The 26623-nt window shown below is 56.2% G+C and overlaps 11 protein-coding genes and 1 non-coding gene across 12 annotated transcripts; 8 read left to right on the plus strand and 4 right to left on the minus strand.

Moving 5' to 3' along the window:
* Positions 1 to 645: 645 nt before the first annotated feature.
* On the plus strand, positions 646 to 1797 carry PHSY_001381 (oxysterol binding protein; the record flags this gene model as incomplete). Its single annotated transcript, XM_012332013.1, has 1 exon — positions 646 to 1797. One exon carries the CDS (start codon positions 646 to 648, stop codon positions 1795 to 1797), a length of 1152 nt encoding a protein of 383 aa, XP_012187403.1.
* A 551-nt stretch (positions 1798 to 2348) lies between these two features.
* On the plus strand, positions 2349 to 3905 carry PHSY_001382 (hypothetical protein; the record flags this gene model as incomplete). Its single annotated transcript, XM_012332014.1, has 1 exon — positions 2349 to 3905. One exon carries the CDS (start codon positions 2349 to 2351, stop codon positions 3903 to 3905), a length of 1557 nt encoding a protein of 518 aa, XP_012187404.1.
* A 379-nt stretch (positions 3906 to 4284) lies between these two features.
* On the plus strand, positions 4285 to 7719 carry PHSY_001383 (chloride channel protein; the record flags this gene model as incomplete). Its single annotated transcript, XM_012332015.1, has 1 exon — positions 4285 to 7719. One exon carries the CDS (start codon positions 4285 to 4287, stop codon positions 7717 to 7719), a length of 3435 nt encoding a protein of 1144 aa, XP_012187405.1.
* Positions 7720 to 7901: 182 nt separating this feature from the next.
* PHSY_001384 (membrane trafficking protein) lies at positions 7902 to 8555 on the minus strand (the record flags this gene model as incomplete). The annotated part of the gene is made up of 1 exon (XM_012332016.1): positions 7902 to 8555. One exon carries the CDS (start codon positions 8553 to 8555, stop codon positions 7902 to 7904), a length of 654 nt encoding a protein of 217 aa, XP_012187406.1.
* Positions 8556 to 8817: 262 nt separating this feature from the next.
* On the minus strand, positions 8818 to 12054 carry PHSY_001385 (hypothetical protein; the record flags this gene model as incomplete). The annotated part of the gene is made up of 4 exons (XM_012332017.1): positions 8818 to 9202; positions 9471 to 9607; positions 10454 to 10542; positions 11913 to 12054. 4 exons carry the CDS (start codon positions 12052 to 12054, stop codon positions 8818 to 8820), a joined length of 753 nt encoding a protein of 250 aa, XP_012187407.1.
* Positions 12055 to 14032: 1978 nt separating this feature from the next.
* Positions 14033 to 15340, plus strand: PHSY_001386 (hypothetical protein; the record flags this gene model as incomplete). Its single annotated transcript, XM_012332018.1, has 1 exon — positions 14033 to 15340. One exon carries the CDS (start codon positions 14033 to 14035, stop codon positions 15338 to 15340), a length of 1308 nt encoding a protein of 435 aa, XP_012187408.1.
* Positions 15341 to 15917: 577 nt separating this feature from the next.
* PHSY_001387 (hypothetical protein) lies at positions 15918 to 17000 on the minus strand (the record flags this gene model as incomplete). Its single annotated transcript, XM_012332019.1, has 1 exon — positions 15918 to 17000. One exon carries the CDS (start codon positions 16998 to 17000, stop codon positions 15918 to 15920), a length of 1083 nt encoding a protein of 360 aa, XP_012187409.1.
* Positions 17001 to 18017: 1017 nt separating this feature from the next.
* Positions 18018 to 18545, plus strand: PHSY_001388 (phenol acid carboxylase; the record flags this gene model as incomplete). Its single annotated transcript, XM_012332020.1, has 1 exon — positions 18018 to 18545. One exon carries the CDS (start codon positions 18018 to 18020, stop codon positions 18543 to 18545), a length of 528 nt encoding a protein of 175 aa, XP_012187410.1.
* A 215-nt stretch (positions 18546 to 18760) lies between these two features.
* On the minus strand, positions 18761 to 20494 carry PHSY_001389 (potential clathrin-associated protein; the record flags this gene model as incomplete). Its single annotated transcript, XM_012332021.1, has 2 exons — positions 18761 to 19096; positions 19181 to 20494. 2 exons carry the CDS (start codon positions 20492 to 20494, stop codon positions 18761 to 18763), a joined length of 1650 nt encoding a protein of 549 aa, XP_012187411.1.
* Positions 20495 to 20496: 2 nt separating this feature from the next.
* On the plus strand, positions 20497 to 20611 carry PHSY_007528. The gene has a single exon (XR_001099827.1). It is a non-coding gene; the product is annotated as a 5S ribosomal RNA (ribosomal RNA).
* A 41-nt stretch (positions 20612 to 20652) lies between these two features.
* Positions 20653 to 21087, plus strand: PHSY_001390 (hypothetical protein; the record flags this gene model as incomplete). The annotated part of the gene is made up of 1 exon (XM_012332022.1): positions 20653 to 21087. The coding sequence occupies one exon, from the start codon at positions 20653 to 20655 to the stop codon at positions 21085 to 21087; it is 435 nt and encodes a 144-aa protein (XP_012187412.1).
* Positions 21088 to 23794: 2707 nt separating this feature from the next.
* PHSY_001391 (histone H1) lies at positions 23795 to 26107 on the plus strand (the record flags this gene model as incomplete). Its single annotated transcript, XM_012332023.1, has 4 exons — positions 23795 to 23869; positions 24211 to 24528; positions 24816 to 24893; positions 25958 to 26107. 4 exons carry the CDS (start codon positions 23795 to 23797, stop codon positions 26105 to 26107), a joined length of 621 nt encoding a protein of 206 aa, XP_012187413.1.
* Between the last annotated feature and the right edge of the window lie 516 nt (positions 26108 to 26623).

The following is a 26623-nucleotide window of genomic DNA, read 5'->3' on the forward strand; positions in this document are numbered from 1 at the left end:
TGTTTAGGACTCCATGTATCTTCTTATTTGTGTCTCGACATCGTTTTCGCAATCGCAATGCATTCATCGCTGTACTCGGACCACGATTCTCCGAACGTGAATGCATTGGCCGCCTGCAGTACAGCGATCGTGATCTTAGGGGGCATTGAGCATGGACCCGCGAGACGCGCGCTGCCTTCCGCTGCAAGACGTTTGGTGTCAATGTTACGCCATCTCTGAACCGTGAACTGATTTTCCGGACGAAGCAAAACGTGCTGCCGATCCTGCATCGAAAAAAGCCAGGGCACGAAAGCACAGGCCAGATGACAGGCGTGCATCGGTGACGAGATGTGTGTTTTACCTGTTTCTCTCCACACTGCGCCGGATCACCGCAACAGAGCCCACAAGCTGCCTCTTGCAAGCTCTTGAGTTGTGCCAATTTTGAATTCAGCCGATCGGCATACACTGTCACACTGTCACACTGTCCAACCCTGTTCCGCTCCACCACCAAAGCGCTGCTTCCGTCACAGACACCCGCCACCAACGACACACTCCTGCGCACGTCGACACTAGAGCTGCCGCAACACTCACACAACAGCGGCACGTTTCACATCAGGACCAGACCACACGCAGCTCCACATTCATAGACCGAAAGGCACGGCAAACATGGGCGAAGAAGAGGTCGGAGCAGCTGTCCCTAAGGAGCAGCGACAGGGATGGGGCCAGTTCCTCAAGCAGATCGCCACCTTCTCCGGCGATCTGTCGTCGATGACTGCACCCTCGTTCATCCTCTCACCCGTGTCTCTGGTCGAGTTCCCCGCCTACTGGGGCGAGCACCCGGACGAATTCGCCAAGATCTCTTCGGGCAAGGACGAGGTGGAGCGCATGAACCTCGTTCTTAGGTGGTTCATCGGCACGCTCAAGGGTCAGTTCACTGCTCGTAACACCTCGATGGGCTCCGAGAAGAAGCCGCTCAACCCCATCCTCGGTGAACTTTTCCTCGGCAAGTGGCCCGAAAAGAACGGCCGCGGCGACACTTCGCTCACTGCCGAGCAAGTCTCGCATCATCCTCCCGTCACCGCTTACCACATCGAGAACAAGAAGGCAGGCGTCACGCTCGAGGGTCACTGTGCTCAAAAGACGTCGTTCTCGGGACGCACCATTCAGGTCAAGCAGGTTGGACATGCCATCATGCGCGTCAAGGTGGCCGGTCGCGACAAGGAGGAGCTCTACCTCATCACGCTTCCCAACCTCCTCATCGAAGGTCTTTGGTACGGCTCGCCGTACGTCGAGCTTACGGGCAACTCGTACATCCAGTCCACCTCGGGTCTGCTCACCACACTGACGTACACGGGCAAGGGTTACTTTTCGGGCAAGGCACACTCGTTCAAAGCCACCATCGGCGCTGGAGGCAACACGCTCTACACGGTCGAGGGAGAGTGGGCAGGCGTCAGCAAGTACAAGGGCAAGTCCATCTCCGGTGGCAGCAACGAGGTGTTCTGGGATGCGTCAACGCAGCGCGAGGAAGTCACGGTGCAGGACGTCGAGCAGCAGGGTGACATGGAGAGCCGCAAGGTGTGGAAGACGGTAGCCAACGGCATCCGTACGGGAGACTACGATACCGCGTCCAAGGACAAGTCTAAGATCGAGAACGCTCAGAGGCAGAAGAGGAAGGACGAGGCTGCTGCAGGAACACCGCACCAGCTGGAACACTTTGTTCATGTTGAGGACGACCAGGAGTACTCGCAGCTCGCTGCTATGTTCAAGGGCCAGCCTGCCCATGAGGACGGCTATCGCAACAAGCCCCGCGTTCAGTAAGTCTCGGTAGCGGTTGCCGATTGTATGGTGCTTGCTGAGCTTGCGAGACGATTGCACAGATGTAGACATACATGATTTGACCGTGTCATGTTAGTTCACAGGTAGCATCCCGCAAGTGGCTGGATAGTCTTAGATCGGTTGTGGGCGTAGTCGCTCGTGCAAGTGAATGAGAGCGCTGCTCAGTGAGCCTGAAGGGACCAAGATTGTAAGCTACTTGGCATGTTTCGACTCTTGAAGTGATGGTATCCGAGGCTGAAGTGTAGTAACTTAGCGCTTGGACCGGTTTTTTCCTCCACATGGCTCAGCAGCCACGAATTCCGGCGTGTAAAGCTTCGCAGATTCAAGTGTTGTTCTTCCAAAATATCCGTGGATGTACTGTCACTACCATCAAGATCGTCAACAAGAGGGACAGCAGCAACCGGACGATGCCAACCACGAGGCGCTCATAGGCGGTAAGAGGCTGCTTCGAATCAACCCTCCATCAAGGCTCCGGTCTGCTTCGGTGCAAGGACGATTACTCGACTCGACGATTCACTTTCGAAGAGATCACCATGAGCGTCCTCCTCGAGACGTCTCTAGGCGACCTCGTCATCGATCTACACACAGAGCTTGCGCCGCGCTCCTGTACCAACTTTCTTAAGCTCTGTCAGAAGCACTACTACAAGCTCAATGCATTCTTCAGCGTGGAAAAGGACTTTCTCGCTCAGACTGGCGACCCAACCAACACGGGCAAAGGCGGAGCTAGCATCTGGTCGCAGCTGCCATCCACATCTCGAGACCGCTCTGCGAACACGTACTTCACTCCGGAAACTTTGGATGATCAGCTCAGACATACGCAAAAGGGGACCGTTTCGTTTGCGTGCTTTCGCAAGCAGGTCGGCGACGCGGAAGCCCGCGATGAGCTGGTCGCCGGATCGCAATTCTTCATCACTTTGAAGGACGAGATCGACTATCTGGACGGCAAGCACGCGCCCTTCGGAATGGTGGTCGAGGGACAAGAGCCCGGTGGAACGCTGGACAAGATCAACCAGGCCTTCACGGATGACGAGAAACGACCGTTGAAAGACATTCGAATCCGACACGTCGTTGTTCTTGAAGATCCCTTTCCCGATCCGTCCGGCTTCGACCCACCATCACGATCGCCCTCGCCCACTCCCTCTCAGATCCGCACACTGCGTCTCGCAGACGATGAAGACCTCACCCTCGCCGACGCGGACTCTGCAGCGGACGAAGAAGTGCGTCGCAAAAAGGACACGGATGCAGCCGCGCTCACACTGGAAATGGTCGGCGACCTGCCGTTCGCCGAGATCCGTCCGCCGGAGAACATCCTCTTCGTCTGCAAACTCAACCCTGTGACAAGAAGCGACGATCTGGAGCTCATCTTTTCGCGCTTTGGGAAGATCTTGTCGTGCGAAGTGGTGAAGGATAAGAAGACGGGTGACTCGCTGCAGTATGCGTTTGTCGAGTTCGATCGAAAGGAGGATGCGGAAAGGGCGTACTTCAAGATGCAGAATGTGTTGGTGGACGATAGGAGGATATGGGTGGATTTCTCGCAGAGTGTGAGGAAGCTGCATGGAGACTGGGTGAGGAAGAGGACGGGCGGGGGTGGGGAGAAGGAAGCGAGAGGTGTGGATTCGTACAGGCCGAAGGAGAAGGAGGGTGAGAGGAGAGGCTCTTCTCAGCCAGACGATGCGCGTCAGTGGGGCAACGGACGAGCATATAGATCAAGGGACGATGAGGGGAAAAGATTGCACAAGAGATCAAGACGCGACCACGACGACGATGACGAACCGCGGCACAGTCGTGGACCACATCTGCCGTCCTCACGATCCGACCGCCAAGGTTCACGGCGCGAACATGAGCGAGACGATCGCCGTCGAGACGATCGATCTTCGAGCAAGGCCGAGCGTCGCGACGACAGGCATGCGCATAGAAGACGGGATGAAGACGACAGGTACCATCGAAGCTCTACCTCTCGTAGAGACGATGAAGGCAGGTCTGAAAGATCTCATCGCGACCGAGACGATCGGAGGGACCGCGATCGTGAGCGCGATCATCGCCGCAGGGACGACGATCGATCACGATATCGCGACGATGCACGGCGGTGATGTGCGCGGCTTCAATGACTACATCAGTTCCTTGTGACTGTTGGCTGATTTCGTTGTAGTCCACTGAGCGAATGTGTATCGAATGAGCCTGAGTTAGATGAAGGAGTGCGCGTCGAGTTTGGAGGTTTTGGGGAAGGTCGCGCGGGATTGAACCCTGATTGTTCCTGCCTCACACACAGATAGGCTCGGGACGCAGCTCAGCTCGGACCAAATCTTAATTTACGCTTGGCGAACAAGTGTTGGTTTCCCGGTCAGAGAGACGCTTTCTTCTATCTTCCCAACTCGCTCCTCATTCGATCGACCTTCGCGGTTGTCCCACTTTGCTTCTCACACATCTCTACAATACCAGGAAGGGTGAATTGCACGCAATGCCATCGATATGACCGCTTCTCCTCACATCAAATCGAGTTCGACGCTGGCGAATCCACCCACCTTCGCCAGCACATCGCGTCGAGATAGCACTTACAACCCCACCAACGCCGCCGCTCCTGCTGGGACATTCGACGATGACGAAGCGCTCGACGAGATCCGTCGCTACGAATCCTTCTCCACCGTCGACTGGGTTGTCGACAGCACCAGAGAACGCAACCGTCTCGCTCGCGAACGCCAAGCTGCCTCCGCCCACTTCGTCTCCTCTTCCAGCACACACCTCGCCAACGGATCCAGTCGGTTGCACTCGGACGCAGCATGGGGACACTTCGGGTTCGGAAGAGCCGGCGTACCTCCGCGATGGTGGTCTCGCGGACCCTGGGGTAGGAGAGCCTGGTTGGTCTGGGGGGTGGTCAAGAGCGCGTTGTCGGCGTTTACAGATAGCGGGGTGATCGTGCTCGTGGGGATATTGATTGGGTTGAACATGGGCGTGATCAGTTTGGCGACCGAGTGGGCGTCGGATCTGAAGCAGGGGTATTGTCGGTCTGGGTGGTGGTTGAATCAGAAGTTCTGCTGTTGGGAGATGATGGATTCGGCGGGGCCGGGGGGTGCGCCGTTGCCGGCTGCGGCAAAGGCGTTGGCGACGGCGACGGTTACGGTTACCGCGATGGGTGGGGCTGCTGCGACAGAGAGCGTCCTGACACCTGGTGCAGCGACAGCGACGGCTGCAGCGATTCGAGCTGCCACGCAAGAAGCGTACAATCTCACAATACGAGCCATTCCAGATCACGAGCTCTGGTCCCGTCCCGCCCACGACATCCTTCAAGACGGCTTCGGCACCGGCCTCCGACTCTTATCACGCGCAGCCGAAAGCGCCGCACCCTCACCCGGCGATCTCAGCGAAACATGCACAGACTGGGTCCCTTGGTCGAAGTGGACCTTCCCAGCCTGGATCATCTACATGCTCTTCGCCGGCCTCCTTTCCTTCGTCTGCGCGCACCTCGTCAAATCCTTCGCACCCTACGCAGCCGGCAGCGGCATCTCCGAGATCAAGTGCATCCTCGCCGGCTTCGTCATCAACGGCTACCTCGGGTTCTGGACGCTCGCCATCAAGAGTCTCACGCTTCCGCTGGCCATCGCATCGGGGCTCAGCGTGGGCAAGGAAGGACCGGCGGTGCACGTGGCGTGCTGCATCGGCAATGTGGTAGCTAGCTTCTTCCGAGGGTTCAATCGCAGTCAGGCAAAGATGCGCGAGCTGCTCACGGCGAGTTCGGCAGCAGGCGTCGCCGTCGCTTTCGGTTCGCCCATCGGCGGCGTGCTCTTCTCGCTGGAGGAGATGGCGTACAACTTCCCGGCTAGCACCATGTGGAGGTCGTTCTTGTGCGCCTTGGCTGCAACGGTGACGTTGTCGTTCATGAATCCGTTCAGGACGGGCAAGTTGGTGTTGTTCCAGGTGTCGTACGATCGGGATTGGCATTACTTTGAGATTGTTTTCTACATCTTGCTGGGGGTGTTTGGGGGGTTGTACGGTGCTTTTGTGATCAAGTACAATCTGCAGGTCCAGTCGTTCAGGAGGAGCTATTTGGGGAAACACGGGGTGAGCGAGGTGGTGGTGCTTGCTACGTTGACGGCGTTCATCGGGTACGCGAACAAGTTCCTGCGTATCGACATGACCGAGTCGCTCGAGATCCTGTTCAGGGAGTGCGAGGGCGGAGGAGACTACGACAACCTCTGTCAGACGTGGGCGCAGTGGCGCATGGTCAATTCTCTGCTGCTCGCAACCGTACTGCGTACTGCGCTGGTCATCGTTTCGTACGGATGCAAGGTGCCCGCGGGGATCTTCGTCCCCTCGATGGCGATCGGCGCTACCTTCGGTCGGATGGTCGGCATCCTGGTCAAAGCGCTGTACAACACCTTCCCGCACTGGTCGATGTTCTCGGCGTGCCAACCGGACGTACCCTGCATCACGCCGGGCACGTATGCCTTCTTGGGCGCCGCAGCTGCCCTCGCCGGCGTAACGCGCATCACCGTCGCCGTCGTCGTCATCATGTTCGAACTGACAGGTGCACTCACCTACATCCTGCCGACGATGATCGTGGTGGGCATCACCAAGGGTGTCGCCGACTGGTTTTCGAGAGGAGGCATCGCGGAGCAGATGATCAAGTTTTCCGGATATCCCTTTTTGGACAAGGATGATCACAGCTTCGGCATTCCCGTGGCGGATGTTATGCGGCTGAATCCGGAGGTGGTGGTGGCGAGCGGGATGAAGCTGAGCGAATTGGAGGCAAAGTTGGCTGGTGGAACGTATAAGGGATTCCCGCTGGTTCAGAGTGAGGAGGATTCGACGTTGTTGGGGTATGTCGGCAAGGTGGAATTGAGGTATGCGATTGGGAAGGCGAAGAGGGCGCGAGCGTTGGGTGGTGAAACGGTGTGTGTGTTCAGCGTCGGACCCAATGCGGTGGCAAAGGGCGAGGAGGGTGGTCGAGGACACAATGCGCAGCCGCAGCAAGATCTGTTGAGCGTAGCTTCGCTCCCCACGACGGCGGCTGCAGACCGCGCCATCCGAGAAGATATGCTGAGCCGGCTCAGCGGTGCCACCGGCGCCGGCTCTGCCCTCGGACTCGGCGCAGCAAGCGGTATCGGATCGGGCAGCGCTCGACAGCACGAATCCGAATCGCTCTTCGGCCAACTCGACGGCGAAGAGGACGACCGTCACCACCACGCCCCGGATGCATCGTACCGCAGCAGACCCAACAACTCCGACGACGTCGACGACGACGACGACGCCGATCCCATCCTCGGAAGCGCCGGCGGTGGAGTCGACGGCGAAGCCGACCACGACACCCTCGAACTCGCCGGCTGGATCGACCCGACCCCGCTCATCGTTCAACCCGGCATGCCACTCGAAACCGTCATGGATATGTTCAAGAACCTCGGACCCCGAGTCATTCTCGTCGTCGAGTACGGACGTCTATCGGGACTGGTCACGGTCAAAGATGTGTTGAAACGCATTGCGATGGAGGAGAAGGCTGAAGCGGCGGCGAGAAGCGCAGCGACGGTGGGGTTGCCGGTGAGCGGTTCGGCTAGCAATCTGGCTGGAGAGATGGGAGGAGCAGGAGCAGGAGGGGAGTTGGAGATGCTGTTGAAGGAGACGTACGAGTGGGTGCAGGACAAGTGGGCGTTGGTTGCGCCGCATGTGGATGGGTTGATGGCGAGGGTTGGATTGGGCGGAAGAGGGAGACGAGGAGCAGCGACGAGAGCACAAGCTGGTGGTGAGGGGAGATACTCGCATTTGAGAGGGAGCACGGAGGACAGGTACGATGATACCGACCCCAGTGCCGAGGATGTGCCCATGCGTTCGACTCAGCAGCACCGCGGCAAGAAAAGGACCAGCTCGGAACGACAGCAGTTTGTTCTGGGTGCAGAAGACGAAGACGAGGAGTGAAATGGCCGCTGTTCGGACCATATGCGGGCTCAGATGGAACTTCAGACATTTCCTTGCACCTTGCTCGTCGGTGTGAGTGTGTGATTGATCGAGGAAAGATGCGAAAATGAGATTGCGATGTGGAATGATGGACAGACGACGTGTTTCCTCTTCGAGCGGAGCCGTGTGTGCGAGCGTACCTTTCAACGCAGCTTCTTGTCCTCGAAGAAACCTCTGAGATGCCTGAGCTGCCAAACGCAAGCTCCCAGCAGCGTGATGAGCTGCAGACTGCTCCACCACATTGCCCTGGAATTCGTCAACTCGGAAAGATCCCTGAACTGGGCCTCCCTCTCCCTCTGGTACTGCTGTTCCTTCCTGATGTCTCTCAACTTTGCGTTGAGATCTCTGACTCTCTGCGCTAGATCCTGGACGTGACTCTTGTCCTTGTGCGAGTTGTCCGGTTTGGCGTCTCCAATGACGATATCGAGGTGCATTCGGACTTGGACTGCTTGACGACTGTCAAATTTGGCCTGCATGCAGATCCTGTGATCGCCGGCTTCGTGTGATGTGAAGGCGAACTTGCCTTCGGGTGGGCCGCGGGAGGAGGTGACGACATGGTCGTCTTTGACTTCTCGAACGGTGACGTGGATTCCCATGTCATCCTTGACTACGAAGCGTTGGAGCGTGGTGTCCCACTCCTCGGTCATGTAGTGGCCGACCACGACGGTGTCGTTGGGAAGCTCTTCGAGGAAGCATTTGGGTACATCAGGGTCGAGGTAGAAGTACAGCGCGGTGGTGGACCGCGCGACGAGCAGGAGAGCGGTGAGGAGGAGGAGGATGGGCGTGCGGCCGAACATGGTGCGTTACCGGTGACAGCTCGCCGGGGAGCGACGCGAGCGACGTCTACAGATGGTGCTTGCCTCCAGCAGGACCTCGTGACAGCAATGTCGCGCGACCTCGAACCTGCACGGCTAACGGTTGTGCTTGACAGGATGCGGAAGTCTGTACTACAACAGCGCTTCTTCCTCGTCGTGGTGTCCGTCCTTGGGCGAGCGTCGGGTCGAGAGCCGCGACGATCCGTTGGCCGAGGGTGGATGTCGAAGGTGATCAGGTTGGGTGTCAGGTGGATCTTTTGGCGATGAGAAAGGTCGACGTGGAGCCGAACCGTGCTTCCATTCGGCGTTGGAAGAACACGCCTCGACTCTCGTTTGTGCCACTCTCACTGCACAGCTGAGACAATTGCTGGCGAGCGCATATCACGTGCGAGTGGGCATTTCTTTTGGGTATGGCTTTCGTGCGGTCTAACATCTTGTCTTGTTTTATGCCGCCCGCCGGTGTCACCGATCCAGATGGCGTCTTGAGCCTAGAGTTTGACGTTCCGCGACACGAAAAGCTCGTTGAGAAGAGATGGTCCCTCTTCGATCGGACGAGAAGAACAAAGCTCAGCATCCTGATGCGTATCAGGGTGCGTTTGGTTGAAGGTGTTGATGCAGATTTGTACAGGCTATTCGAAATCGCAAAAAGAAAAGGTGGCTCAAAAAAGACCCGAGCTGATCGGTCGATATCTCTACGGATCGTCGCCCGATGTTCGAAACAATGTGCCTGTCCGGATCGACACAGGCGACACGATTGATTTTTGACGATGACATCATCAGACCCTGTCCCCGTCCGCTCACGAGGACGCAGGCAGAGAAGCGCGTGCCAGGTCTTAGCGTACCGAACGGGACCACGCGCTCACGCCGATTGCAAGCGAGGAGGACGGTAGCACTCACGAGGATCGAGAACTGGACCCGAGACCCCTTTCGACATTTTGCGGAGAACGGTGTAGCTTTCCGAGGAGTCGTTCGGTTGCCTGTCCCGGCTTCGATACGGTATCACTTCGGAACCGGGAACGCTCAGCTCGAGGATGCTAAAGGCGAGGAGGACAACTCGCCGTGGTCGAGGCACCGGCGAACCCGGTGCAGGCGTGACGATGACATGCGCGCGTCAATTTGAAACGGACGTCACGAAGCGAAGGCGTTGCAGTTCCTTGCACATCCGGAACGAAGAAGCATGACAACAGGCTGCGGCCAAGAGGCTTGGCTCGAAACTAGCTGGATTCGAGATCGCCTTTAGGACGAGGTCTTTCGATCTCAAAAAAAAGGGGCGGTGTCGACGAAGCGATCTGACAGAGATCATTTTTCCTTGGACAAGGCAAATCAACTTGCACGCATCGAGGGCCTCTACGATGATCCTCGAGGAAGACTCTGTGGGACACGATAGCGATCATGAAAGGTGTGCCATGGCCCATCGAGTGCGATTCAATCGTGACAAAGTCAGCCAGACGCCTGCCATGTCCGGCGCAAGGTCCAGGCTGCGCAACCAACATCGGGCCACGGCGTGCTTAGCGAGGTCGATCATTCACTAGACAAAGGTGCTAAGTGGCTTAGAGGCCCACCCGTTGCCTTGCGTCGAAGTCAGGTACGATTTCATTGTCGACGGTCAAGGAAGGAACATGCTGGCAGAGTCTCTATCTGATACGACGGAGCAGATCACGGTCGCTGTGCTCCGACGTAAGGAACGGAGCGTCTTGCGCCGAGCAGGCCACGCGAGCCTCGCCCGACTATTCGGTCGTCTCGACATCTACAGAGCGTCCACTGCCACTACAAGCCTGGTGCCCTCATCCACGAGGATCCACGAGGCACGCTTGCTGCGGCCACTGTGATCCACGAGACTAATGTCATCTGAGGCGCGGGGTAAAGATAGCTCGCCGTACCTTATCTGCAATGTCGGCCGTGCGTGCAGCATGCAATCGCCGGAGCCGGACGTTCCGACGAAAGCGAGAGCGCGTAGAATGACAGACAACTGCAAAGACGGGAAGGGTCAATCTCTGCAACCAGGGACAATCAGCGAAGCTCAACTCCGGCGGCATGAGCAGGCGAAAAAAATAGAAAAAAGCGCCGGAGAAATAGGAACACGCGAAAACTTGCCGGCGGGATCGAATTTTCGCTGCAAATGATTTGGTCTCCGACAGATAGATAGCCTTTGTTCGAGCGTGGACCGATGACCAACGACTGCGTGACATCAGCGATGGAATGTCAGCCGGTCCTTCCTTTAGACTTGACAGCCATCGCGGAAGCGAATCAAGTTGCTGTCTCTGCTTCGATGCCCTACTGCCTGCAATAGGATCAAGACTACCTTGGATCCGTCGTTGTGAACAGCAGCAAACTCCAAGGTGCAAGCACTGTCAGCAACCTGCATTTGGCGCGCGGTTCACGAGGTCTGCGACGACCGCGGACGTCACATGGCGGCAGACTGCCAAACGAGCACAGGGGACAAGCTTTTCCAGGACGGGTGTCGGCTGGAGTAGCCGAGCCACCGCGCCTCGTGCACAGCCCTCGAGACCGAATTCTGTCGACCACACGATCACACGAGCAGAAACCACACGCTGCCGAAAGGGTCCTTGTGGCCCTTGGTCCCCTCTTTTTTTTGGTTGGTAATCGCGCAGAAGCGGAGGAACGGGTTCGATCTCCGCAAAATGGTGCGCGTGTCGATCGCGCACAGTTGCAATCAGTTGGCACGCGGTGCGGATGAAAAAGAAAAAAAAAGAAAACAGAGAGAAAGGGTTTCGTGGTCAGGCGCGGTTGATTGGCAGGCCATGTCGACAGCAGGCAAAGCCCCTATCCCGTCAGACACCCATCCGCTTGGACGGAACACAGTCCGCCTGAAGGCGGATGTGACGGATGGAATGACGAAACGTATTGCCGACATCGAAGCGCAGCAAAATGAGCGAGAAAATTTCGGTCTAGTGGTGCCAAGAGAAACTTCAACAGACTACTGGCGTTGCATCTCAAAGCAGAGTGAAGCGTCCAGGGGCGATTGCTCAACTCGAGGTTTGCTAGATTGACGTTCACAAAGGACCCACGTCACGGAAAGTAGCATCCGAACGACCGGCTGAAATCAGACAGAGCACCGAGCGTCACTGCGGTCCAGTCATGCCTCCCGTTGGAAAGGATAGCCGGGACGATGGTCGAGCATCTTGTGCGGGCAGTTCGGCTAGCACGGAGGTGCGGCTCGATGGGTCCGTCCAATGATCGCATGTGGGACGGTTGTTCCGAGCCGACTTTGTTTCTCTGCGTTTCCACACACGGCTTGGCTGCATCGAGACCGAAGGCATGTGCCAGACAAAATGACATGGGCTTCGGAACTCCATCTCGGATCGAAAGGTGGCATACCGACCATTCTCTGCTCGCGTCTTGCAGCTGTCACAACCGACATGACCTCGTCTGTGCTTTCTCCAATGCGCGCATGCAGTTGGCAGACCGGCGTCGATTGTTGTCGTTTTGCGATCGCAAAAGAGTTGAGCCGAATGGCCATCGTGAGCTGCAATGCGGTGAATGTTAGCGACCGACGTAGCGTGTCTCGACGCTGCAATATGATGCTGGAGGCTGATATATGTGCATCTCTGTCTTCTTCCTTGCGGTGCTTCTCAGATGCGCATGCTTGGACCGTTGACGGGATGCGGGCTCCGCGCAGTCACGTCGGCTGCAAATCGAAAAAAAGTTCGAACCGCTACGCCATCGATTTATTTATTCTTTTGAAATTTTTTCTTTTGATTTTTTTTCGGTAAAGCGCCAGGGCTACGCCGCGCTGGTTTATTTACTTAAGCCGCCCCTGATCGGGTCGGCGGCTCGTGTTGCGCTGCAGCACCAAGGACGGGCAATGATGCCGTCTGGGTTGAAATTGTTCGCAGGGTTTCCCTTTCTTTTTCTTGTCGATCGGAATCGAAACCTAGAAGCGACGTTCACTCTTGCCTGGCACTACCACTGCTCTTACACCGCCTTGCATTCGACGAGATGCCTCGTCTCTGTCTCACCTCGTCATTTCGCTTGTTGCGACGAGCCCCTCTCGTCTGGCTCTCTGCGCGTGAGCATGTGTGTGACTGACTGCATTTGGCTGTTGAAATTAGACGCCGTAGCTTTTGCTGCCCGGCCATGCCTATGATGTGAAGCTCTTCAGTCTGCTGTATGCCAGTCGCGTGAGTGTGCAAAGCAACAGCTGCTGCCCACAACCATCGAGGCAGCTAGCTGCATCTGTGAACTCATGTGGTGCAGAACAGAACGGTTCGGTTGCATTGTTTGCACCCTCTCGCTACTGACAGAGTGTGCTGCCCTCTTTCTGCTACCAATCCGCCATTTCGCCGTCGGCTGCTGCTTTTCCTTCGCTCTTCGTTCGTCGAGACTGGCATCCTTCTTCCAGCCTGTCTATCTTCTCCAACCCACCTCGCCTTGCCTTCCGTCCCTCAACATCATCGTCTGTCCATTCGCCCATCCGTCGAGTCCAACTTTCCTTCGTTCCTTGCTTCCGACCGTTCACATAGGCTCTGCGATACTCCGCGACACTTCGGTCTTAATCTTTCGTCTTTAGCAAAGCCTCATTGAGCTAAGCTCTACCACATGCTCTTGTCACAAGCTCCGATCTAGACGTCCTTTTCGCCATCTCGGTACCACCAGGACAACTGGACCTTGAGTTGCTCCGCAGTAGCTTGTCACCCAATTAGCACCACCATCGGCCCCTTCTCATCGATCCCACGCTGCAGCGATACTACCTCGCCTTGCTTCGCAGACACGGTCCCGTCCGAACGATTGCACCCACGCTGTTCCAGGTCGCCGATACAGGACCGTCCTCAGCAGCAACTCGCACTTCTAGCAAGCTTACTCGCACCCAACTCAACTCTATCTCTCGCAAGCCTAACTTGCTCACCTCTTCGCTCAAAGTGCTCGGTCCTTAGATCTCCACATCTGGATCAAGCCTCGACCCATTCGTGCAGCATCTTTTTCCCTCTCTCTCTCTGCCCCCTCAGGTTTCCCTTCGAACAGCGTTGCATCACCTGCTCTTCAAGATCTCACGTGCAAACACACTTCGAGATCGAGTCGATTCGGTTTCCTCAACCCACGCTGTCCTAGAAAGTCAAGCGCACACCAGCGCAGCTCCGCAACTTCTGGGACCTACCTGCACGCTGCGCAGAAACACTTCATTTCATCGCATTTGACCGCTCCTTTCCTTTCGAGCTAATCTCAATTGCAGCCCTTCCCGTCAACCTAAAAGCGGGCACCCCGCCTCATCACCGGTCAGTGCACACTGCGGGCTCGCATTCACGCCCCACACTCCGCACGGGTCCAATCTCAGCCACCAAAACAACCACCATCGATCCGACTTCCCTAAGCATCGCTGGTTAGATGACTGCTTCTGCGTAAGCAACTTCGCCCGACCCGTTTTCCTCAACCCGGCCACGACGATTGCCTCGCCACCAGGCTTCATCCTCCATTTCACATCCTTCCTTCAAGCAGCCGCCATGACTCGCTCCCACAAAGCCCGCCTGGGCTTGCTCATACTTGCCTGCGCCCTGAGTGCTTCCGCATTACCAGTTCGAGATGGGCCCTCAGTGTTCGCACCCAACGTTCCCCGGAATCTGCAGGCACGTGCCATCATGAAGGGCGACAACTATGTACCTCTCGGCGACACAACCGTACCGCTCTCGCCAATCCTCCTCATATTCGCTGGCTTGGGTGCCGCCGCCGCAGCACTTGCAATCGCCTTGTTGCGCATCTTCTGCCCGTCATTCATGTCGAGATCCGCTCGCATCGTGCTCGAGGAGCGAGAACGTGCGCGGCAGGATCTGCGGGTACGCGGTGCCATCAGTCCACGAGGCAGTCCTGGCGGAAGCCCGTCACCAGGAGGCAGCACACCCACATCTTTTCATCCGCGACGATTCCCGCCCAACAAGCCGCCACGTCCCGTTGGCCGCAACTCGCGCGGAAGCTTCACGCCCGTTGACTCTTCAACATCGTCGCTCACCAGCAAGCAATTTACCCACGGCTACCGCGGCACCTCCTTCTCCCTGGCCGAAGCACGCCACAACACGGACAAGTCGTATCGATCGAGTGTCAGCGGTATGCAGATGCCAGTGCTCAACTCGAGCGAATCCAGCAGCGGCTCCTCCACTCTGCACATGAACGCACGAGACTCCACCATGTCCGAGCGAGCCAAGTATCCCATCACTGCCACCAACGAGCCAAGCTCACATGGCAAGCGAGGCAAAGCGCTGCAGTTTGGAACCAAGTTCTTGCAACGCACCAGCTCGATCGGCAGAGGCGCCGATCTGCAGCGCACCCGCAGCGGCAATCGCAACCAAGAGATCGCATTGGCACCGCAACCCGTCGATCGTGTCCAGGCAGTCCAATGGCGTCGAAGAGACTCGAACAGCCACCATCCTCTTCAATCATCGGCGAGCCGACGCGATTCGACTCTGTCGATGCAGAGCAGCAGCGCAGAACAGAACTACTTCGACAGCAACGCCACGAGCCGCATAGGATCGTTCAGCAACATGTCTGGCAATCCGCTTCAGCCTCTCTCGATGGCAGGATTCGCTGCTGGCCCGCACGCGGCTCAGCCATGGGCCAGTCCGCGATCGACGAGCAGGTCGCCGTCGCCTGACTATGCCTCTCCGGATCCAGGGCGTCTGTCTGTAGCCCGTGGTGCCACCGGCAACAGTCGCAACTCGTCCGTCAGCGGTCTGCTCGATTCCGACGGCAGCGATCACGGCATCACACCGCAAACGGCCGTCATGGTCCCGACCCGTCACACCTCCACCAGGAGGTGAAGAGCAAGCACAGCGATCCTAGCAGCAGTCGTTAAGGAGCCCCTTTACGGACGTACAAGATCGGGTCGGGCTCTTTGTGACTGCACGCAGCTGGTCGCCCTTGTCGCGACTAGGCTTTCATCTCTGCATCTCTCGGTACGACGCTACTCACCAAAATGGGAGCCCGACGACCACTTCGTCGGCTTTCCCACAAGGACGATCATTCTTTTCTCGATCTCAATTCACTCGTCTCAAGCTTCTCCCTCGTCAATCGCTTACTCTGTCGCTTGCATTCAATCTTGTACCAGTATCATCCGATCCTACGGTCGCGCACATCCATTCATGCAAAAGTGTCAAACCGTTCCCTCTCTCTACGCACGTCTGCGCGCGCCCTTGTTCGATGTTTCGCGCTGCGCATGTGTTGAAAAGTGTGTTTCCGTGTCTGTCGATATCGCATCGCTGGGAAAAGTGGCAGGTGACGATCTACCCCTTGCTGTCCAAGAATTCGTGAGACTGCGAATGACACATCCACAGACGATCTCGAGCAACCCACACCAATTCAGCCAAAATCACACTTCCCTAACGCTGACATTGCATTCTACGACTCCGACGACGACAGCACTCCACTCGGCTGAGGATGCAACCTATGTTGGTGGGCCAGCGTCCTGATCTGATCGGTGATCTCTTGAAAGATGGGGAAAGTGAGACTGCTCTTGTACCTCTGGATCGTTGTTCTCGACAAGATTGTGCCTGCTGGAGTGGCTGACTTTTTATCCTCGGTCTCCTTGCTCTCGGCTGCTTGGCCTTCTTGCGGCAGAGGCTGATCGATGGTGACAGGCTCTGTTGTACTCAACCTCGTTCCGTCCAGCTGCTTCTCCAGCTCGTGCTGAGCATCCTCCTTGGCATCATCCAACACTCTCACCAGACCAGGATCGATGGGGATCCGACCCAAAAACCTCAATCCTTCCCTCTTGGCTAACGCTTCGCCTCCACCTTTGCCCCAGACGTTGGTGCAGTCCTTGCAATGAGGACAGATGTACCCGGACATGTTCTCTATCAACCCCAACACGGGCAAGTTTGTCTTTCTGCAGAAATCCAGACTTCTCAAGTTATCCGCCAAGGATACAGCCTGAGGTGTGGTCACCATGACCGCTGTAGGGTTGAACGTTCTGAGATACTCGAGGATGGAGATGTGTTCGTCCGAGGTGCCTGGAGGGGTGTCGATGATGAGGTAATCCAGTTCGCCCCACCGTACGTCGCCGAGGAACTGTTTGATCATGGCGTTCTTCTTGGGACCTCTCCAGACGACGGAATCGTTCTTGCTGCGAAGCAAAAACCCGACGGACATAACAGCAAGGTGTTGGGAAGCATCGGTGTAGACAGGTACCCATCCATCGGTGGACTGCTTGACAGAGGAACCGTCGAGCCCGAGCATGCGGGGGATCGACGGCCCGGTAAGATCGATATCGAGGATCCCGACGCGAGCATTCCGATCAGAGTCTGCAGGGGAGGGCGAGGAGGAGAGCGATAACGCCAGTTGCGCCGAGACGGAGGATTTTCCAACTCCACCTTTGCCGGAGAGCACGAGGATGATGTGCGATACGCTGGAGAGTCGACGTACGATCTTGGGGTCCGCGCCGAGGTGCGATGCCGAGGGCGAGATGGAGCTCGATGCGCTCATCCTTTTGCGTAGGTGTGAGATGTTTCGAATGGAATGGTGTGAGGAGGAGGAGGAAAGAGCTGAGCTGGAGGTGGAGATATCGGTTACTCAAAAAACCAACAGTCGACTTTCGGTTATCTTACTTTGACGAGCTGTTCTTCTCAAGTCGAGGATCCCAGAAAAGTCAGATCGGCAAAAATATCGGGCGATGCAATCTGCAAACTTAATCTCCGGAGCTACCAACAGCAGATACTTACACTCATCGGATCTGATCTTCTTTTGCGGGTCGCCGTTCGGACTACCATATCCGACCAACCATTGTCATTACGCTGACGCTGATGACCCATCATCATCATCATCATCGTCATCATCGAGCATTGTCAGAATTCGAAACCACTAGGGTTTGGCTCAAACCATGACATACCAAACTTTGTCTTTTCCTCTTCTTTATCGTACGTGACGCGTCCTTATACCCCCCACAAAGCCGAATCCACTCGTGCGTCTCAAGAAATTCGTGTGGAGAGATGTGCAGCATGACGCAACATGCCCTCTTTGATGTTTTGCAACATTAGCCGTTTGGCATGTCACTGTGTCGTTATCCGAAACCCAAGCATCTGGAACGCTTGGTCTAGCTCGCTTTCACATTCCACCAGAGCCCGCGGAGAGGGAGCGAAAGAGAGAATTCTCCGACGTCGAGAGTCCATGCCGAGGTATGCGTGTGTGTGTTTGTTTGCTTCTTCCGGCCAAGAGCAGCATGCTTTCCGCCGCCGGGTAATCCCTCGGTCGTGAGTGATGTGTGATTATGGTTGTGATGTACACGTTTCGGGACACTAGTCTGTAGCTCTAAGGTGTGGCTTGCGTTAGCCGTTGTATCCATGCCGTGGCTGTTGTGTGTATCCTTCCGGCAAAGTGGCTCTTGGCTGAAAGCATATAACCACCACCTCCCCCTTTCGTCATCTACGGACCTCCCATCGAACATCCTCACTCAATCACTCGCTCCCCTTTCCGCCTCATCTTCACCCATCGCTCATATCCACAATGCTCTGGCCTCGCGACGACTCCTCCGTGCGCACGGCCTTCTCCAACGACATCGAGAACCTCCACCTGATCTACGACTACGATGCCGAAAACCCCTCCACCGGTGCCCCCGAAAAGTGGCGCTACGAGATGTGGTTCCGCTCCGACAACCGCATCGTCTACGCCATCCACGGAGGACCCATGGCAGGCCGCTTGAACTACCAGACCGCCGACTACCAGTGCATCCGTCCCGGCGAACTCTGGCAGTGCAACTGGCTCGAAGAAACCGGCACCACCTGCTCGCTCGTATACGACATCAAGCTCGGCAAGATCACCACCATGCTCAACTTCTCCAAAGGCCACTGGGAATACCCGGAAAAGGCTCATGGCGATAAGAGGAAGCAGGAGGATTTCAACAGGTGGAAGGACCTCGCAAAGATCGGAATCCAGACGGATAGGAAGATCCTCAACGACCAGGCCAAGATCTTGGAAAGCTTCAGGGGAAAAGGCGATTTGGAGGACATCGATCTCGAGGCTCCGACGCTGTGAATGCAGGCTGCAAGTATATGATATAGGAATCGGATTGTAGTTTCACCTGGCCAAGTGCTGTGTCTCCCCCCTGGGTGTGTGTATGAGGCCAGATATGAGGGTAGACAGTTGACCACAGTCGTTGCACGAGATCGAGTCGAGAATGATGAGTTGGTATGATCTTTCGAACAGGTGCGACGCAAAACATGTGTGTCGTCGAGACCAGCAAGCCTCTTCTAAGCCGAAAACGGCGCCAACCTAGCCGAAGGCTTTTCGCTCTGCGTACGAAGATCGTACTCTCCATGCTGCGTGATGTATCGAACCCAAGGCAGAGCCTGGTAGCCCGACTTTTCGACAATCTTGAGGTATCGCACCTGGATGCCCGAGACGGTGAAGTAGGGGATCTCGAACTTGATGCTGATGGGGGTGCGTCGATCCACGGTCTCTTCGCTCTTGACGCTGGGCAGGCCAAAGTGCGCGCGCATCAGGAACTCTTTCCCTCCGCCGAGCTGTTTGATCTTCCACACCATGGCGGATTTTTCGGGTGCGTAGACGACCGATCCCGTTGCGGCCTAATGACAACGAAGAAAAAAGGAGGCGTTAGTCGAAGGGAAAAGCGAACGAGTTGAAGGGAGGCGGGTGAAGAGGAAACTTACTCTGAACTTGGGCGTATCGGCGTCGTCCGGGACAGGGATGTGAATCTCGACATTGTTGGCTGTGGACCTCCTCTTGAACTGCGCCTTGACCTTGACCATGAACTCTATCCTGCTTCCCTCGTGTCGCTCGACGATCGCCTCTGCCCAGATCAACGGCTTCACCTGCGTGCTGAGCCGATAGCTCATCAGCTCAAACTCTCCATCCGGCGGGATGAACGAGATGGTCCTATCGTTCTCGAACCTCGACAACCTGACGCACTGGTGAAACTTGACATCCTCCATCTCGATCGCCTTGCCCCTCGCAGCCCTGCCCGTGTTCTCGAACATCACCTTGTCGTTCAACCCCAATCGCAACTCAGGCATCCCCGACAGGTAGCACTTCATCTTGACCGCGCCCAAAATCTCGCTCCTCACCACATTCCCGTTCGCACTCACCAACAGGTTGACTGACTCGACCACATCCAAAAACACCTCGTTCTTCCTGTACCTGATCCCCTCGGACCTCCAGCTCACCGCGTTGGTCACCGCCATCGGAGGTCGTACCTGCACCTCGAGCTTGTGCGACTCCTGCGTGATGTACTCCTGCAAGATCTTGGACTCGGTCGTCTGCGGATAGCCGAAGTCCATCATCTCGTCGAGCAGTTCGTAGATGATGACAAAGTTGTCTCGGATGGACTCTTCTTCGAGCTCCTTGAAGTATTCTTCGAGGACGGAGGCTAGTTTGTGCAGGAAGATGAGCACTTCGGCGGCGTTGGAGTTGCGCCGTGAGAGCGCGAGGAGGTAGAGGTTGTTGTGTCGGATGAACATGTAGTTGACGCCTTCGGAGGAGAAGCACGGGCTGACGGAGCTTCCGCCAGCTTCCTCTTCGAGATCGAGCAGGAGCGGCAGGAACTTTTCGACGGCGGAGGGCGAGATGTCATCGCGGTAGGAGCGCTGGATGAGGGATTTCCCCTTGAGGTCGACGATGGCGATGAGCGACGTCATGATCGCGACCAATGCTGAGAACTTGTCGATACCAGATGCGAGACGGTGAAGGCAATGATGATGAAGTGTTCGCTGAGAGCTCAAGCTCGAGTCCAAATGCAGTGCGTGGTGACCGACGACGAGGTTTGAAGTGAAAGTGTTGAAGTTGCGACGCTGGACGATTTTTGATGATTGGTCTGTGTTGGACTCTCGTCTTTCGCGCTCGGCTTGGAGTCTTCTTGCGCACTGATCCCGTTTCGAACAGCAAAGCGTAAACGTGTTACACCCTAGTTGCGACAGCCCAATGATGTTGGTGCAGTATATATTGCGCTGCAGCATATGAATGTTCATCTGCGGCCACAGGAAGTTGAAAACACCGCATCCCGTCCGATCTGCGAAGTTAAGCAACTTACCGCCTAGTCAGTACTGCGGTGGGGGACCACGCGGGAATCCTAGGTGCTGCAGTTCTTTTTTTTTGCCAGCCAGTCCGACAAAGTGTTAAGACTTTGATGACCAACGTCTCACCTCCACCCCTCCTCACGGAACGCATCGTCGCACAACGTCTTTCAGCCAGATCCATTGGAGCTAGTCCTCTCGAATCGCCCGACTTGCTTGCCGTCATCATGGGAGAGCCAGGTCGAACGTGTGCATGTACTCCACGCTCACTGCTTGTACCAGCAGGCGGAGTGTCGACGCTGGATCCAAGTCAACGTGTGAGCGCAAAGGAGCTGCAAGCCAGAGATCGCCAATGGCAGCGACAACGCAACAAGAAGCCGACTCAGCAGACAGTCAAGCCAAGGACTTCACTCGGTAGCACCTTCAGCGAAGCAACGTTGCGTGATGATGAAGGCGCACCGCTTCCGTCTGGTACGAAGACAAAGAAGAAAGGTCTACTTTCGATGTTCGGGCGCAAGGACGACAAGGAGACCAACGCGAATGGTTGATGGATAGCATTTGTAGGAGACCAACGCGAATGGTTGATGGATAGCATTCGTAAACCTATCGCTTCCTGCAATTCACCTTCGAATGACCCGATGCAGGACTTACATCGAATCAAGATCGGTCAGTCCTTGACTCTTGGCGATCCACAAAGCCACTCGGAAAGTCTCATTCAAAATCGCCATTCAGCCAAAGAGACACATCGAGCTCGACCATGGCGACGCCGAGCAGAGAATCCTCCTATTCTGGCTTGACGAGAATCTGGATGCCGAGATGCCAAGCTGGATTCGCCAGGCGCTCAACGACGTTGCGGCTGGGAAACCTCGTTCGCGGCACGCAGACCAAGATCAAAATTGTCGGCGGCACGGAATTTCTTGTCTGCTCCCTCTCGACGCGCAATTTCGCGCTGCGCTGCCTTCGCTCACCCACGCCGCACGAGGTTTTCCGCTATGAAGGCGCGACTCGCTAGCTGTGTACTATCAAAGCTTTCATTTGGGGGATGACAACCTTTGCTGTTGCTACCGAGAATAGCACCTAGCTGCTAACAGCTAGACGAGCGTGTTCTGCGAAGATGTTGTGTGAGCGAAAGCAAGTGCGATGAGCCGGCCGTAGCGGCAGCGTGCTTGCAAAGGCACAATCGAGGTGCAGAATGCTACCATGCCAGAGGAAGCCTTGTTTTCGACGTCCGCATACGACCGCCTGAACGGACAGAGCTAACAAACGCACGCCTTTTTCTCAAGTCTCAAAGCTCCAAGCTCGATTTTGGAACCTGGGTGAGGGCATGGTCTTCAGGGACCTGTGGGACCAATTTCCATTTTGCCGAGGTCGAGATTAGACAGATTACCGTTGGACCATCGTACCGAAACCGCGCCAGAGCTTCATTTTTGCAGAGCCATTGCTCAATCACCTTTGCCTGCTACGTGCTGATTTTAACAGGAGATGAATCACGAGTAGCTGAAGTATTGCCTTATGTACTTGAAACGCGTTGTTCATCGGATCAAAGACTGCTAAAGGGAAGAGAGAAGTAGGAGAGACGATTTCGAGCAAAGACCAGCGCGATTTTGACAAGCTGCACGTATCTGCGCATAAACACGCCATCCAGGTTTTCTCGCGGCGAGAGCGCGAGCGACCCTGACGACCGAATCGGTGACGCGAAAGCAGCGATGCTTGGGACTCGACACGCGCGATCGACGACAGACGAACTCCATCACGTCGGGTTTTGCTGTGTCTAGCGCTGAGGAGTATGCTGTAGGATGTATGCATGCACAGCTTGGCGAGCATGGAGATGGATGAACTGCAGAGTCAGTGTGCACTTGGGAGACGCGCTGGGGTGTGCAGGCGAGCTGGCGGCTGGAGCGATCGACCAACATAGTCCAAGCCAGATGCAGATCCGGAAAGACCCCAGCTTCATGGATAAGAGGAGATTACAGGAAGCGATACTACAGACAAGAGAAAAAACCACGAGCGTCGTTGCATCTGATCTCGCAGGGACGGCATTCTATGCAAGGAATAGGGACGACGTCGACTTGGTCGAGGATTGAGCAGGCAGCACTGCGAGTCGGTCTTGCTCACTCTCTCGGTACCATTGCCACGAGTCTCATGGCTCTGCCAGAATGCTTACAGCAGATCAAGGAGGAGAGGCGCCACGCTTGGACGTCACCGTTTTGTGTGAGACATCATTTTGGGAAGCAAAGCTGTCGTGGATTGCAGGACCGCATCATTGTGATCAAATGTCAGAGCACAAACTCGTTGCGGCGACCTGACAATTGCAGCAGATAGCATGAGCTGAGTCTACCAGAGGGCTATGACAGCGTGAAGATGATGATGAAACGGCACTTGGGTCGACACAATGACCAGTGAGGATCGCGTCGGAACATATTGCATCGCGTCTCACTCACGGACCCTCGAGAACGCACGGTCAACACAGCATGGCAAAAGCCGCCATGCGAGCTTCCACAGCATATACTTGCTCTCCCGTCATCAATACTGTAATGTGCAGGGCATACGACAGATGAGCAAACAATACACAGCGACGCGATTAGGAGATAGACGATCACGCATACCCACAGGGAGGTGCAAGAGCAGCATCAGGACGAAGAGGTTGAGTACGGGACGGGAGAACGACGAAAATGGAGAGAGCGAGACCCAAGACCCAGATGTTGAGAATAGTGCAGTGTGCAAGCCGGGCCGCCATTTTGTGCTGTTTTTCCACGCCTTTTCTCGAAAGGCGGGTTCGCCTCTGACGCGGCTGCGTGTTGTGTGCCGCCTCTGGCTCGCTCGACTCGGCTTGGACAGTCTGTGTGTGTGTGTGAGGCATGGTAACCCTGCATTGCTGTGTGTGCCTTTGGTCGGCTGCAGCTCCCCCTCCTTCTTTCCGCTCGAGCCGGCCATCCATCTGGGGGTCCTTTCATTCAGATTCCGTGTTGCCGACCCTTGACAGAGCCAGAACTGAGGCCGACGCAAATTCTGGGATACTGGAGCAGCTCTCCCCTCTCGGCCATTGCGTCGCGCTGCCCCCCCCCAATAAGCCGCCCACCTCGCCCTCTTATCCCCCGTCCCCTTTCCCCTTCCCTCTCCTCTCTTTCCTCTTTCCTCCTCTCCACCACCATCTTTGTTCATCCAACACCATCGTCAAGACTCTCTTTGTCTTTCACTCTTCAACACCTTCTTCACCAACACTCTTCGACACCGTCGTCCACTACCACAACAACAATGTCTGCCGCCGCCAAGCCCGCCGCCAAGAAGGCCGCCACCAAGAAGGCCGCTACCTCCAGCGTCTCCTACGAGGTAAGTTTCTCTCATGAGGTGGATGAGTCTTGTCTGTCATATCAGGCGCGACTCACCAGAGAGGCAGTGTATGTCCACAGCGTCGTTTGTTCAGCCTTGCCCGTCGCGGTCCATGGTCCATCCCATTTTGAGTGGATGGGCGATCGACGCGCGCGTCTTAGATGGAGGATGCATCGCGAAAAATAATTTACACATGCTCGCACGCACACCTCGCTCGCCATCGATGGCTCAGTCACGGTTCAGCTCTCTGACATCAACATTCCCATTTCATTGTCGCTATCGCCCATGCTTTTGTCGCCGTCGCCGTCGCTGCGTATTTCCGTCGCGTCGCGTTTCTACAGGCCATGATCAAGGAGGCCATCCTTGCCCACCCCGCTGATGCCCGTGCTGGTATCGGCCGTGCCACCATCAAGAAGTACATCCAGTCTCACCACCCCGAGACCGCCAAGGGCTCCGAGGCCAGCTTCAACACCCGCGTCAACCAGGCCATCACCCGCGGTGCCGAGAAGAAGACCTTCGTCCTCCCCAAGGGCCCCTCGGGCAAGGTCAAGCTCGCTCCCAAGGCCAAGGTCGAGAAGAAGCCCGCCGCCGCCAAGAAGCCTGCTGCCAAGAAGGTCGCCGCCAAGAAGCCTGCTGCTAAGAAGCCCGCTGCCAAGAAGGTAAGTTGATCCTCGTCCTATTCATGATCGGATAGGAGGAGGGTTGAGTGGATGGATGTGAGGGACCCCGAAAATCATTTTTTGAATTTCGCTCGCCTGGTCCCGGCGCGTGCTGCGCCTCGCTCGACCTCCGATCGAGACTGCGCACGCCCACCCGCATAGTTCGATCGACCCTTGTCCTCTTCGACATCGTCGTCGTTATCGATATCCCCTTCGTTGACTTGATCTGATGCTTGGGACCCATGGCTGACCTTTTCTTCACCCCACCCTCAATCTCACTCGCTCAGACCGCTGCCAAGAAGCCCGCCGCCAAGAAGGTTGCTTCGTCAACGGCCACCAAGGCTAAGAAGCCTGCTGCCAAGAAGGTAAGTCTCACCACACCCTCTTTCAGCGTCGGAGCTGCGTGATGGTGGTTTCCTCTGCCGAGTCCGTCCGGAGACCGAGCCAGACAGACTGGTATGGTTCCACGTGACGAGGCGCGTCAAGGACAGCGCTCCACAGTGGAAGATGGGACAGACCCGGATAGACACGTCGACGCGCTGCTCAGCTTGCTATTGCGAATACCTTTTTCGCTGCAATGCTTTGGCGCGTCGGCATCACGCTTTCGACGCTGTCTCCATCGCGCCACCACTTCATCTGCACTCCGTCGCTGATCGCCTCCGCAAACCCCCCTGTCTCGTCCATCCCACGAACATCCAGGCTGACGCTCCTGCCCGCAAACCTCTTGCTCCCACCCAACCTAAGGCTTCGAAGCCAGCTGCCAAGAAGGCTGCCCCTGCCAAGAAGGCATAAACGTAGCGTCTCGATCGTAAATGCTGCTGTTTATGATACCTTTCTTGTCGCTGCGCGTTTGGCTGCCGGCTCCTCTTCTAGCACTGTACTCTTGATGCCCATCGCTGCATAGCCTCTAGATCATCCCCATCTCTCTTTTGTTGAGCTGATGGGGATGACCGGGAAGTGGCCGCGTGATGTGCCCCTTTTCTCGCTAGTCTGGTCTCCGGCGTTGGCTGCTGCTGTTTCCCCTTTGTACAACACTGGCTCGTTTCTCTGTCCCTCTGTCGTGTTTGCTGTTCGTGCCGTCTGCCAAGCTGTCGATCCGGCTGTCTTCAACTTGACTGGTGGAGTCAGCCGAGTGATCGGTGGCGATGGCTCTCACACGATCCAGCTCTGACGCGTGCGTCTCACGCTTGCCTCGTCCTCTTTTGTTTCTTTGTATTAATGGCTACCCTCCTTTTCTCGATTCAAATTGTCTGTCCTGTGTGTAGTGTCTTAGAGAGCGTGATGTTCTTGAACTTGTCTGAGTGTTTTGGAATGAATCTTTGGCAGACGCGTCCGTCTGAGATAATTCAGATACACACTGAGGAGGAGGACGAGGAGGAGGTGCTCGGCGCGTGTTGCGACTGTGACGCGGGTATTTCCATCCACGCAGGAGCGAGACTGGTTTTCGCCTGGCACGCCAATCCGTTTCTACCGCATGCTCAGTCAAGCATCGTTCTCACAACCACGTCTTGACATCTCCTCTTGTATATGCGAGTCGACGTTAGCTGATGAGATACGAACAATGAGAATCGGGGAGTGAGAGAGATCAAGCGGCTCACGATGGCAACAGAGCAGAAGCCGGGGGACACGTCCGGGCCTTCCACCACGACGATTTGGCGTGCACTAATTGACTGGCGACTGCACGTGACTCTGCATTCTGGACCCTTGCGTCCTTTTTTCCTCTTATAATATGTCAGATCGTAGCAAACCGGTAGGGGGCTAGATGGGGGAAAAAAAGCTGCGTTGGCTCAGTGAAGCGACTCTTTCTTCCACCTTCTCCTTGGGCCACGCTCCGCCGCCTTGGTTGGCTAAGTCTGCTGCTTCTTGACAAGGCTACCTCGCTCTCCCGAGGAAGGTGAAGCTCCACCTTTCAGCCGTTGATTCTGAGCTCGAGGGAATGGGAGCGTAGCCTAGTTGGCCGTACTTGTAAGGGCGCAGGTGGCACTGTGCCCAAAAATGTACGACAAGGTACTTGAGAGGAATAAAGGCTCGAGCCTCGCACGATGAGGACTTGCACGCTTCGATCCACGTTTGTACTCGAGGTTGTCAGGGCATC

Source organism: Pseudozyma hubeiensis, assembly GCF_000403515.1.
Source record: "Pseudozyma hubeiensis SY62 DNA, scaffold: PHS15, whole genome shotgun sequence".
Lineage (NCBI taxonomy): Eukaryota > Fungi > Basidiomycota > Ustilaginomycetes > Ustilaginales > Ustilaginaceae > Pseudozyma > Pseudozyma hubeiensis.